We start from the raw sequence: 13580 nt of genomic DNA, 5'->3' as shown, positions 1-13580 counted from the left end.
TTATGTTTCAAAGTTGTGAGGGGTTAAGAGGGTTAAACAACAATGGTTAGATGTGCATGGTGTTGTCAAGCAAAATTTGAAGTTTCCTTTTGCATTTTGGCGAGTGTTCTAAAAATTTTTTAGCAGCCTTATGGGGATGTGCATCCATTATGTGGTTTATTTTAATTTCAGTGGAATCTCATATAATATATGTCCAGAGCTGTATGTGGTTATTTTAGTTAAACTGGGGAGATGGGAGGGAGGGGAATGGGAGCTGTATGGAAATAGAAAGCATATACCAATTTAATTACAGTGTCCTAGGTAGCCTTAAGTAAACACTTAGACCCCTATTAACTGAAAGGGGAGAAAGGCAGCTCCTCATCTTATAGATTCATCAAGTATTCTTAATTCATCATCATAAAAATAAAAGCTTATATCTTGTATGCTAAAAATAATTAACATTAAAAATAATTTAGTTGGTGATTCTGAAGATAGATCTCTAGACTTCTAAGCAGTTAAATGATGGGCTTCTGTGCCAGATACTGAGTGAGTGAAAGCTAACAGTGGCACAATGATCTGTTTCCAGGTGTTTCTGTCAGACTTGGACTCAGACAAACGCACATGAAGCTTAGGATGATATAATAAATACAAACAGTTATCTGCAGACTTTCTTTTTTAAAACTGGACTTGTCATCAAGATCATTGACAGCCTGATTTCTTTTAGGGAGAAGTGGGACCAGCTGGACCTATTGGAGGAGTTGGCCCAAGGGTAAGTATGTGGAATTTTGGTAGGGCAGGCTGTTTTTCAGTAGGACTACTGCTTTGAAATGTAAGTTTTCTGTGAGAAGTGATAAAATGGCCTCTCCTGATGGAATGTGTGTTTTTCCTCAAAACATGCTCAAAGCAGAGCTGGGAGGGGAAATTATTTTCCATACAAAGGGTTTGAAAGGAAATCACCGCTACAGCGCACAAAAGATAGTGCTCCTCTGAGACAGATGGAACTGCCATGCACCTCCTAGGGACTGAACCAGCTGATATATCAAAATATTTCAACTGGGGAAGAACCTGCTGAGCTCACAGGGAGAAATATAAAGGATGTATGCTTTAAGAAATCTACCAGAAACCTGGCAGATAGTGACTGAAAACAATAAAGGTCACAATAAACATGCTGTTTATGCTGACATGTTTTAAAAGATAGAAGTTTAAAACTGACATCCAATTTTTTTGTTAGTTATAAAAATATACTATCGTCTAAGAGTATTTCAGTGAACTTGAAGCTTATTTTTAGAAAATTTCTAGGCTAAAATGGATACTAACCTGCTCTAGGGATTACAGGAGTGTCTCTAAGTTCATTGAGTGCAATTTGATCTTCTGCCTTTTCGTGATTTGATTATGTGTGGTAATCACTGACTTGGCTTTCATTCTGGATGACTTCCCATTTCTTGCATGAGTTTGAGAGTCTTTTCCACTGTTTTCTGCTTTTGGGGTGGATATATGCCTATGTAATTTTTCCTGTTCAGTAGCTAGTCAAAGCTGGGAATTTGCTTTCTGTTAAAAATTATATTGAAATATTTATTTGCCACATAGATTAGGTGTTAAGACAAACAAACTCATACCAAAACAAAAAAAGGCAAAAGACCAAACACAAAACCTTCCCACAAAAGTCTCTCTGTTTTTCAGCTGAGGAAAACATGCAAAAAATCAAACAGAATTTCAAAACATTCTGTAACTTAGTTCAATATTGAGTTTAATCTGTCTGAGCTTCATGGAAATTTTTATTTTGGCTGCATGATCCTTTGAGTCTCCTCCTTGGGCAGGGCTTCATGGCTGGACAGCAGCTCCCATGTTGTGCTGTGGCAATTGGAAAGGAAGATGCTGCAGTGGGTGACTCACGGGCAGTGAGGCACCACCTTCCATCCCCCACGGCACCGGGCACGCACAGGCCACCATCAGCTGCTGTCAGAGTGACCCAGGAGCAAACATTTCTGTGTAACCTAGCAAACTGAAATATTTTTTATCTATTTTGGGTCAATTTGACCTAAATTATTTAGATTTTTATTTCTCTCAGTGGGAAATGTGCACACCATTGGCATGTCTTACGGCTCTCTGGTTCCTCTCTCACAGCAAGCAGCTGAGAGCAGAGTATGTGCATCTGAAGGCAGCCCTGGGGTTGCTGGCTCTAGACATTTTTTAGTAGCTTGCTGGCTAACATACCTACTGAAATGAGAGACAGGGGAAAAGGGAATTTTGCTTGATGGGCAGCTCTGCCTGTTTTTCCTCCTTGTCCAGGGGCCCAGAGGCTCTTGCCTGGATTCTCTGGCTTCTCTTGACTCCAGCTGTTTCACAGCTCCAGGCCAGCTTGTTTGTGCTGCTGCTCTGCACTCTGCTCCCACCTCTGCTTGTCCTTGGTGCTGCCCTCCCACGTGTGACAGACGTGGCGTGTGTGGGTGAGAGTCACAACCAGGGCTGAGATCTCACACAGTGTAGCAGGACTGAGTTAATAAGCTGCTGAACACATCTGTCTTTTTAAATTATGCTTCCTTGACTGCAGTTTGATGTTCATTTGATTTACATAGCTTTTGCTTCCATCTTCCATGAAAGTATTTTTTAAAAGTGGATGTTACACCTGAAAGTAAACACAGTCCCTACTGTGTTGTCACTGCACTAATTAAATAGCCATGGGGGCAGAGGAGGGACCTGAAGAAGGGGTCTGGCCATGCATGGCCCCAGGGCACCATCAGCTGTCAGCTCTGTCTTTGGCTGACAGATGTATTTAACTTGTGTTTTGCAGCCTCCAGGAGTGGGAATTCTTCATTTTCCTCATCAATCTGCTTCAGTTGTTTGCCTGGTTTAAGTCCTTTTTTCTAATGTCTGGCTGTTCTATCTGAAAGCCTTGCCTATGTTTTTCTCACTACAGCCTTGCTTCCTGCCCCACAGCCTTTATTTGTGGGCATGGTTAAATAGGTTAGTTCTCTTTTTAGCCACTGTTACCTTGGTTTGCTGGGGCTTGTCTGAGGTAGGTAAAGTACCCTTGTAGGTGATGTACTGTAAAGCTTTCATTATTATGAAAAAATAACAGAGCAGGTTTCTAGTGCTTCTGACATCCTCGTCTCTTTTACAATTTCAGGTCAAAATATCCAATCCCTAGTTCAGGTTTAGGCTTCTGGCAAGCTGGCAACCATAAACTGTCACCTCATTTTTCTCCCTCCTCCCTCCCCTGCCCTTGTTTCTACCATTTGCTTTTAAAAACATGAAAGGGACCAAAGACCCCTGGGACTCACCTGAGCGGTGCTGCCATCAAAACAGATCATCTTCTGCTGGAGCAGAAGTGAATTTGAACCTGCACAGGGGCTCTCAGTCCCCACTCAAAAAATAATTTCCAGGTGTCTAAAGCAACTAGAGACAAAACTGAGGATGTTCCCCTGCTTACTCAGGATGTATCTCAGTTCCAAAGACCTCAGTCTGTCTCAGCTTTGGAAGAGGTGTTTGAACTGAATCTGATCACATCATTTGATATTTCATTAATTCCTTTCCAAACCTTCCTAGCCGTTCTATTCCAAAGTCGAATACTTACATTCTCTTAAATTAATCCTTCTGCATTTAAAAAAATGATTTTTTTGGTGTTTGCTTATTTGTCCCCTAAAACTACAGGAGTTGCCATACTAAAGATGTGTTTATTCAGTGTCCACCCACTTAACCCTCTCTCTCAAAGGCTATCCAGATATTAACACTGTAACTGTCAGTGTAGCTCAGCTCACTCAATGCAAGCATTGGTGCTTATTTTTATTTATTTTTTTTTAGTATGCTCATTGCTGGAGAAGAAAATGCCTTTAAAAGAGTGGAGATTGTTTTAAACCAGAAAATAAAAAGGAACTGTTGCTAGCTGATTCCTTTCTGAGCTATATGTGTTAAACAGAAGCTGGAATTTATGTAGTCACAAGATGAGCAGTTTCTCCTGATGATAGTAGAAAATGTTCTCAAATCTGCCCCACACCCCCAGTGCAGTATTTTTTGGAAGTGCCTTCCTGTGGGCTGAAGGCATGTGGGAAGCCTATGGAGGAATTGAAATAGAGTGATAGTGAGAGATATTTATATCCACACCTGTAAGTACCAGTTGTGAGGTGAAAGGAAGCACACTTGCTTGCTGTTTCCTGAGAAAGAAGGGTAGAACTTGCAGTTCATATTTTAGGAAACAGACATTTCCTTTGGGATTGCCCTGCCCTGGAAGAATAATTTTCTCAGGGGTTTGCAATTAGAAAAGCAGCCATCCCTACTTTAACCTTCTGTCAGTGGCTTTTCCTCCATGTGTAAGTGTATTGTATTTCTGTTTAAAGCCAAATCCATGTGTTTCAGATTGCTTTACCAGTTAAATCCACTTGTTCCATTTTCTGATCAACTTCCATCTGTTCTATGTCCTTTGCAGCTAGTATATAGCTGAGGAGTGACAGCCAAGAAACCTTTACAAGCTGTAACTCCAGTTCAGCTCTCATAAGGCTTAAAATTATCAAGGCAGTTTACAGGGGCCACTACTTTTCTTTTGATGAATTTCACTTAAAGCATTTTTATGTTGCAGTCTTGCTGTATAGAAAGACCTTAAGTTTTTTTACAACAAAGCAGTCCAACAGTATGTAGTGACCTGCAGAAGCCCATCCCTTGTTCTTTGTTAAGCCTTGTGGAAGGACATGGCTTGCTTTATCTGGTTCTCTCAGAACTTCTCTTCATGGTCATTTCTCCCTGCATTCTTGGCTTTTCCATATATTAGTCCATTGGCAAAAACAAAAATATGTTCCTAAAGTGATTTTATTTTTTGGAGCTTGTTGGGCAGAGTAAAGTCACTCAGGTGGGCAAAGAGAATGAAAGTTATAGAAAGAGATTAATATGAGAAGTCATGGAACCTGCTGAGACAATTTAATACAATTTTAGGCCATATAGAGAATTTCTCAGATGCTCAGAAATTAACACACATACTCTGAAAGAGAGGAACAGAGCAGCTGAAGCAAAGGAGCCAAATGATAAAATGTCATCTCTTTTTAAGAAAAGCTTTATTATCTGTTGCTTTACTTGCTCTTTTCTCGGCTTATGTGGAATGGAAAACTCTTATTACAGACTCTGGTGATTCCAATTATTCAGTTTGCTGGAACAGCCACTGGTCATCTCTTTTTAGGACCCATCTGCATGGTTTTGATACTGAATCATTAAAATATTGAATTCATTTTCTTTCTCCAGTTGTCAGCCTCCAGCAATCTCATCAGCAACTTGCTCAAGAGCCAGGTCCAGTCCCCTGGACCTCTGTTTGCTGGACCAGGGCCTTTTCCTCAGAGCAGATGGGGAAAGTTTGTCTAGGCAGGGCTGTGCTCTGCAGATAGACAAATGGTTAGGCCATGTTTTATGTGGTAGAGGAAGTAAAGTGTACTGGGAGGGAAAACAATTTCTTAAAAGGGAGACATAATTACATTATAAACATCTAATTGAAAATTAAGGGGGAAAGCTTTCTGGTTTGTGTGCCTTTGTGAGTCTGTGTGAATGATGACAGAGGGAGGGATGCTTGTTGTAAAGTGCTTCAAAGATCCTGTCCCTTTGTGGCCTCCTGCTCTGATTGATGTTGCTTCATTTCTTCTGCTAGCAGTGTTACTACCACAGTATCATGGCAACCAGATCTGGCAGCAGCAAAATGCTCGTGGAGAGAAATGAGGCTAAAAATCATCAATTTGCTGAATAAGGAGGAGAGGGTGTTTGAGCTGATTTTGTCTGGTTCAGGAAGGACAGTTATGACAGCTGTCCCTCAAGTCTAAGCATCAGATTTTATTAGTGTTGAGTCCCTATTCTACTGGAATTAACCAGGAGAGAATATTACTTTGCCTTTTTTTTGTCTCCCTAATATGTTTTTTTCAATGTGAAATTGAAATGTGTTTCAGTCTTGGATTGTGATAGTTTTTCCTCAGTGTTAGCTGCTGTAAGACTTAATGCAAATTTTGCTTACTGCTCTAGTATTTGATGAAATATTCAACGGTGTATTTTCAGATACAGATTTCTAAATACACTTGCTTAAAATTTTTATATTAATTATTACTAAACTGTACATTTTTAGTGCATGTATTTTGATAAATGGATAAACTGGGATGAAATTATCTTCTTGAAATAAAATATTTACAATGTTTTATTCTAATCCTTACTTTAGGGAAAGCCAGGACAGACCGGTTATGTGGGTGATTCTGGACCAGAAGGTTTGAAGGTAAGTGATGGTTTTATTATGAAATAAATCGAATGTATCGGGAATAGAGTTATATAGCTATTTACAGTGACATACCAGTGAAAGCACACATGCTTCCAAATATCAATGTATGTCATACCAATGATTCCTGCAAGATCTCATTTTGAAAAAGGAGAAAACTGTGCAGGAGACAGTGTTTCTAGGAGACAGGGGTGTGTGAGCAAAGACTGCACCTGCTAAAATGAAATTGAACGGCCTGGGAATGTGAGGGTGCCTGGACCAGGGCAGTTCCTACGCTGGCAGGATTTCAGAAGTGTGAATGGGGATGAGATGAAGTGCTGCAGCTCAAAAGAGGAGCTCCTGGCAGCAGAATTTCCCAGTGCTGATCTACAGTCTGTGTAAACAGTGTGCAAATAACTGTTCATCAGTTATTAGATAACTGAGATTATAGTCCCAGCCAGATAATCAATAGTGCTTATACACCCAGTTTCCACCCGTGAAACACACAGCAGCATGTTCCAGTTATGTAACAGTGTTATTTTGGAGAACAGAATTAATTTATACTTAATGACAGTTTCAAAATTTTGGGGGAAGGGAGAGAAGTTTGTTAAAATGTCATTCAAATGTCAATTTTCCTAATATTTCATAACAAAATTACAGTGATCAATAAAGTGCACAGGCAATATCTACCTTTAAAGCAGTAGTGAAATAGTGAAAGTAATTTGCTGAAAGATTTAAATAAAAATAGAATAATTAATTTAAAGTGTTTGCTGACCTAATGTGTTTTGGGAGCACTTAATTGATAGTTTTTATTTGTGCAGGCAAATCCTGAATACATTAGGACATCATTTTACCAGATCAAAATTAGCCACTGACAAAATTGGTTTTGGTTACTTAATTTTAGCTTTTAAAGTTTTAATTGGCAGATGTAATTTAGAAAATAAAGAGGCTCCTAAGAAAACAGAGGACTTTAATATACACATATGAAAGAAATTACTTTTCTAGTGAACTCAATAATCTGTTTTCTACATTTAATAGGGAGAAAAAGGAGACCAAGGAAACCTTGGAAAAACTGGTGAAGCAGTAAGCTTGAATTCTCTTTCTGGTTTATTTTTTAATTCTGTTTTATTTGCAAGCGAATGAATAATTGGTTGCAGACACTGTCTGATGAAATTTGCCTGTATTCGAAGCTGTAGTATGTCAGTTATACCTTTGTAATCTTTAAGATTCATACTCTTTAAAGAAATTTCCTATTTTAAGCATTTTCCAAAATTAATTCTGCTTTTCTCCCAGCATATTGTGTGAATATTGCAGGTGGTTGTAGGGATTTTCCAAGGCACATTCATGTAAGTGGGCAAGTGATCCTTTGAGAGGCTGCATTTAGTCTGAGAGGTACTCTGCAGGCTTGTTCTGTCTCTGCTCCATAAAATCACAGAGCTCAAGGTGACTTTGGGGTGACACGTATCCGTCCTCTTCTGCCTAGGCAGGACCTGTTACCTTTGCATAATTTCTGACAAATATTTGTCTAACCAGTTATTAAAAAGTTCCAAGACCGGGACTTCTCTATTTTTTAAAAAGTTCTTTCTTGTGTAACCTGATTCCTTTCTGCTGGAAACAGCATTTTACATATGGTGGTTGTTATTCTGTGCCTCTTTCATTCTTTCTTTTCAGGCTTAACAGTCCAAATTCAATTAGCCTGTTATGTTTTTGAGATAATTTAAGTCACATTCTAACTCCCCTGTAGCCTGTTTCCAATTCATCCAAACATCTATGACTCCAGCTTGCTGCCCAAGCTGCTAAGAATGCTGAGAAAGGAAACATTGCTTCTTTCAAGCCTATTTCTTGCATAGATGTGCTCCCTTTTACAGTAGTGTGTTGTTATTCAGTTTGAGATCCAGCCTCCTATCCTGCTTTTTTTAAAGGCCTGATCTCTCTCAGTTCTTCCACTGCAGGTGCTTTTCAAGTTAATAGTTGTCACTGAAACATACCACTTTGGAATTCTCTCTACTTAACTTCATCCTCTGCCCTTCTGTATTTTTAACTTTTGTCTGGGATTTATGAGCAGATGTGAGCTTGTTGGCCCATGTTTGAGTTACCCAAATATTGTGTAGAACACGATTAAGTTGATTTTATTTCTGGAATTAACCTATGCTGAGGAGAGATACCACACTTTGGTTTGGGTTAGTGCTGTACTACTCACACAAACTCTGTTCAGCTTAGTGGGCAGGCAGAGTTAGCTCCCCATTGTCTGCAGAACACTGAGCAGATGTACCTGAGGCACCTCATCTAGTGGCTGGTGACTGCAGGAATGGTACAAACTGCTGGTTGGTCAGGTCAGCTCCACTGGGCACTCTGGAGGTTGTGCTCTGGGGAAGGGGACTGAGAAGCTGGAATCTCACTCTGTTAAAAGTATCTGCTGACAGAGGAAGCAGCAGTGCCATGACATGCCACAACGTCCCCTTGAAAGTGATCCAGCAGATCTCTAAGGGTGGCTTTTATTACGTGTGAATTCTGTTTTTCAGCCTGTGACGTGTTAGGGAAAACTGATAGTATTTACTATGTTGTACAGTGCCACATGCACCTAAACCCCCAACAAAAGACAAAGCTGGGCTCAATCTTGAATCATTGCATCAATATTAGTACATGAAACAGTCACAGAAGCTAGTTACTTAACTTTCTGGATTTGACATAGAATATTTTTTTTTGCTTCACAGTGAGCTTGAATTCAGTGGACATACGGACAAATTTTCTGTAACTCAGATATTCTGTTATGGGCATAATGTCTTTTACCACTAAAAGAGCTCCATTCTATGTAGTAATTACTAGCTCAAACACATAATCAATGATGATACATTGCAGTGATGTTAAATAAAATCATCATACCAGCTACCAAACTGTAGTCAAGGTCAAGCTGCAAGAATTAAATCATATTTTCTATGCCAAACAAGCCCTGTTCCGGTCTTGTAAAGAAAGATAATTATGGCCAATCATTAATTGCCATTTCCCACATGTGTTATTTGGAGAACTTACATGTGATACAGGATGGCACACAATACCTGAAAACCGAAATAGTTTCTAAGTTATTGATAAATAGTTCTTATTTTTACCTGTGGATTTTAAAATATCTTCTGATTTATATACATATATCTAATCAAATGAGCTTCATAGGCCCTTGATCTGTTGTTACTTTTGCATTATCTGGCAGCAGAGGACCTGTGCCCACTACGTGATCTTTAGGGGGATAATATATATTTTGTTGTCATTGAGGCCAGTGGTGAAACACCAAAAGGAGACACAAGCACACTCAACTCTTAGACCTTTCAAAACCCCTTTCCTTCAGCTTATTCACCGCTGCAATCTGTAATAGTTAAGCTTTTCCAAAAATAATTGAAAAGTACTAACAGGAAGAAGGTGGTTTTTCTCATATGCATAAAATGCTTTTCCAGACATGAGTCCTGATGCAAAATGTTCACTTCTGTATGCTTTGGACGCAGACTTTGCTTCCAGCTTCTCAACAGCTTCTGTTTGTTTGTTTTGTGTGTGGCATCTTTGCACATGGAGTATGGACTTCTTAATTCACAGATAAATTCACTCCCTGCTATTCAGTATAGGCTCTGGTGGCATGAGGACATCTCAAAGATGCCACACACAAAACAAACAAACAAAAAATTTGAAAAACAAAAGAAAGTTTGAAAAACAAAGTGCAAGAGCAAAGTACAAGTGCTACCAACCACTGGGACAGATTTTGAGATGGAGTCAAAGAAGGGTATGGAGGGGCATATCTGTCCTTACTGATGCCTTGTGCAATTTTTGTGCTACCTGGTGCTTGGTGACACTAAGTACAGAAAGGAACTGTACAAATAGCGGTAAAAAATGTGCAACTACTGTCAAGTTCATTTAATATTAAAGGCAAAGGGAAAAAGAAATTGCTAAAATGTTCATAATGAGCCCAATGTCTAAAGAAATCTGTGTGTTTGTTTTCTCTCTTCTGCACCACGACCTCACCAGCTTTCCTTTTTGGCTTGTCTATGGTTTTCTGTTTATTCATTACATCTATGGACAGACTTCTTCAAATTACAGGATATAGACACATATTTTCAAGTCCATGGTTAAAATATATTATACTGGTTCTTAGCAATGGGGAATCCATCACAGCATTCCAGTTTTCCAAATGACAACTACTGCATTTCCTGAGTAAGCTGTCCAAATAAGCAATTTTGCAATCATAAATCCTGTAAATGCTGAATTCATTGAAAATTATGCCATGACCACATGTGCCTGCCTGCTGTTGATACCAAAGGGTTGTACCAATATTTTTCTTCTGTTTCTTTCAATTTGCTTACTTCCTCTGGTATCATCCATCTCCTGTCATTGACTAAAATGTCTGCAACTGCTGTTTGAGGTGCCAAAATAGTTATTTCTTTTCTGTAGCAGCTTTCCCAGGTCCTGCTTAGTAGCTGCTTTGAAGAGCACAGATGGCAACTCTGCACAGGCAGGGAAACTTCAACAGGAGTATAACACTTGGCTTTTCAGCCTAGTAAGGTGGAATATGTGCTGAAATTCAGCTCTGTCAATAGGATAGAAGCCACAATATCCAGCGTTTCTTAGGTCACATGAAGCTGCTGATTCTTCAGAGCACATTTCTGCCAAAATATTTCTGGATGCGTGTCCACTGTGGAAACAGAGTAGACTAAATTTATAAAATGTTCACTGTGCTCGTAAGCGTAAATGACACACATTTAAGAGTAGACCAGGTATGTGCTTCAAGTCAGACTTCAGACACTATTCCTTAACCAAGTCCTACAACAAAAACTGTTTTTCTGGCTACAGCATATGTTGTGTTTGTTTAAAGGGGAAGGGAGGCAGATTGAGGTGGGGCTGCTTGGGTCAGCAGAGCCCTGAGCTGAGCTGGAATCCAGCAGCTGTTCCTTGCTGCAGGATGTTTGGTTAACTGCAGGACCAATAGGTCCAATTGAAAAGGGATTGGTTAAGATAGTGAGAAGCAAGGGAACGGCAGACAGAACAAATGTACACTGCTGATGAGACAAAATCTTTTGGAAGCCATGCCAAAAGAAACAACCCCTTCAGCTATTGAGAAAATTCCTCTTATATTTTGGGGGAGGAAAATTTTTTTCTTTGCTGACATGTGCAACTGGATTTTTTAATGCTTAGATATATGCTGTTCAGTGATAGAGAGCAAATATTTGAAACTAACTTCAAGCATCTCATATTGTTAAAATTTGTTAAAGAAATTCAGCCTGTATACTTCTGAATTAGAAATCCTTGATGTTTATACACACATTGAGACAGAGTAGAAGGGTAGAACTGTCAGCTGTAGTATGTGCAACTGGTGTCAAAAGGCAGAGTTCATGAACACAAATCCTGGAAAAATAATCTTCAGAAATTACATGTCAGCAAATTTCCCTGGTTGCACATTGGTTTTGAAACAACAGAAGGAAACCAAGCTGAAATAAAAAGTGCTTTGCCATGAAAAAACCCTTACAATGCAGCAAAGGAAAAGCAATGATGTTCAGGCTGTTGGTGGCAGCTTTCAGAGCAGGCTGCAAATGGTCTGTGAAAGGCAATAAAATACTGCAGTCAGGCCATGTGCCTTGTAGGTGAGCTGCTTTTGGGAAGAATTGCCATAAAGCGATTACCACATCTTTCAGAGGGGTAAAAATTAGCTGGATTAGGCACCAGGGATGCATAATTCTGGGAGAATGGAAACTGCAATTCCTTTTGCTTGAAGAAAAGATTAAGTGAACTTTAACTGATGTGTTCAGGATGCTCAACAGAAGGAGTTGTTTGAATTGTCCTGAAAAGTCTGGGCTTTAGGGATATACAAAAGAGAATTTTAAACCATAGGCTAAAAGATAAGTCAATTGAGGAAAGCCTTCTTTTTTCAAAGTCTGCTGAATGCATGGGACATTGCCAAGGGCTTCCAAAGAAGGAACTGCTTCAGCTGCTTTCAGAAAGCAGTTGGATAGAGATTATTGTGGGTTTTATGAAGGACTTAACAGTGAATGGCAATAGAGGTACTTCTGTGTCTTACCTTGTGCTTCTTGTTTCTACCCTAGGTGCCCTGATATGCTATAGCTCCTGCTGAGAGGAGTGCAGAAAGTTACAGTATCTAGAAGTTAGATTTATCAAGCTGTTGCTCATTTTTCTTGAAGGAATTTTTGCTAGTGGTTCTCTTTATTATTTGGTTTCAGCTGTTTCTCAGGGTTCATAATAGTACCTGCACATGATATCTGCAGTTCAGCTTCCAAGGTTTTGTCAGTGAGCACATCCTACCCCCAGCTGGTCAGGCAGCTTCCCTTAAATGCAAGCATTCCCCTACAAGTGCTATCAAACAGAATTACCCTGCTTTACACTGCAAAATTTAATCAATTTATTTATTTCTTAAAACTGCTGTTGAGTAGGTGATTGGTGCCAGTACATTTTGCCTTTCAAATATTCAAGTAGTTGAATTTTGGAGTCCTTTAAGGAATGGAGTGAAAAATCAGCTGCAAGGTACAAATATGGTGCATCTCTGCTCTTATTCACTTCCTCCATTGGCCATAGCAGATCACAGATTTCCACTCAGATTATCACCTCTGGTTGATTACAAACCAACTTTCTCTACAGACAGAAAATCAAAGAAAAATGTAATTGTGACAAGATAGAATTTTAAATGTATTATGTCATCTTATTAAATGAATGTTGAATAAAAACATTTGAGAATGCTGAACAGTAAACGAAATAGCACTAGATTGGAAAATTTTCAATTATCACAGAAGAGCATATTAAAGTACAACCTGGCAGGTGACTGCTGCCATGGTAATGTTTGGAATGAGCTGTATATTCATTTCTCACTACCAGGTTTTTCAATGGATTACTCATACTTGTGTTTGCATTAAGTGTACAATGTGTTTTCGATTATTCAGCTGCAGTCCAGTTTCTAACACAGAGCATATGCCCCGGCAAGATGTTTTTGTCTTTCTCAGGCATGTGTTAGTTGTGAGATCTGGTCTTTGATTCATTTTCTACAAAATGCTCCTGTCAAGAAGGTTTCTAAAGTGCTGTTATTATGCTCTTATTTTCACTGGAGACTTTTACACAAGTCCTTGTAAATGGAAGTTGATGACTATTTTTTTAATAAGTTGCTGATTTCTTTTTTTAATCACTTCAGGATTTTTGCTTCACTTTTTTGTTTTCTAATACATTCAGTTTTATAGTTGGAATCCATCACTGCTCCCTAGAGGATTGAAGGGATGCTGGAAGACATTGATTCAACAGATCTGCTTTGGACTGTATTCATTTTCTTACATAAGATGGAGAGAGAGTTGAAACCTCAATCCAGTCCTAGTAGCTGGTCTTTAAAACAAGCCAGTCCACCTCTGGGATTTTA

The 13580-nt window shown here is 39.1% G+C and overlaps 1 protein-coding gene across 1 annotated transcript in view; it reads left to right on the top strand.

Annotated features, from left to right (window-relative positions):
- Positions 1 to 13580, top strand: part of COL24A1 (collagen type XXIV alpha 1 chain) — a 118767-nt gene that overhangs the window by 58024 nt on the left and 47163 nt on the right. Inside the window, 3 exon segments of the mRNA XM_014307434.2 lie at positions 704 to 748; positions 6158 to 6211; positions 7229 to 7273. Of these exon segments, the coding sequence (XP_014162909.1) occupies positions 704 to 748; positions 6158 to 6211; positions 7229 to 7273 (144 nt within the window).

This window comes from Geospiza fortis, unplaced genomic scaffold (genome assembly GCF_000277835.1).
Source record: "Geospiza fortis unplaced genomic scaffold, GeoFor_1.0 scaffold403, whole genome shotgun sequence".
NCBI classification, from domain to species: Eukaryota; Metazoa; Chordata; class Aves; order Passeriformes; family Thraupidae; genus Geospiza; species Geospiza fortis.
This window is presented reverse-complemented; position numbering and strand designations above follow the sequence as displayed.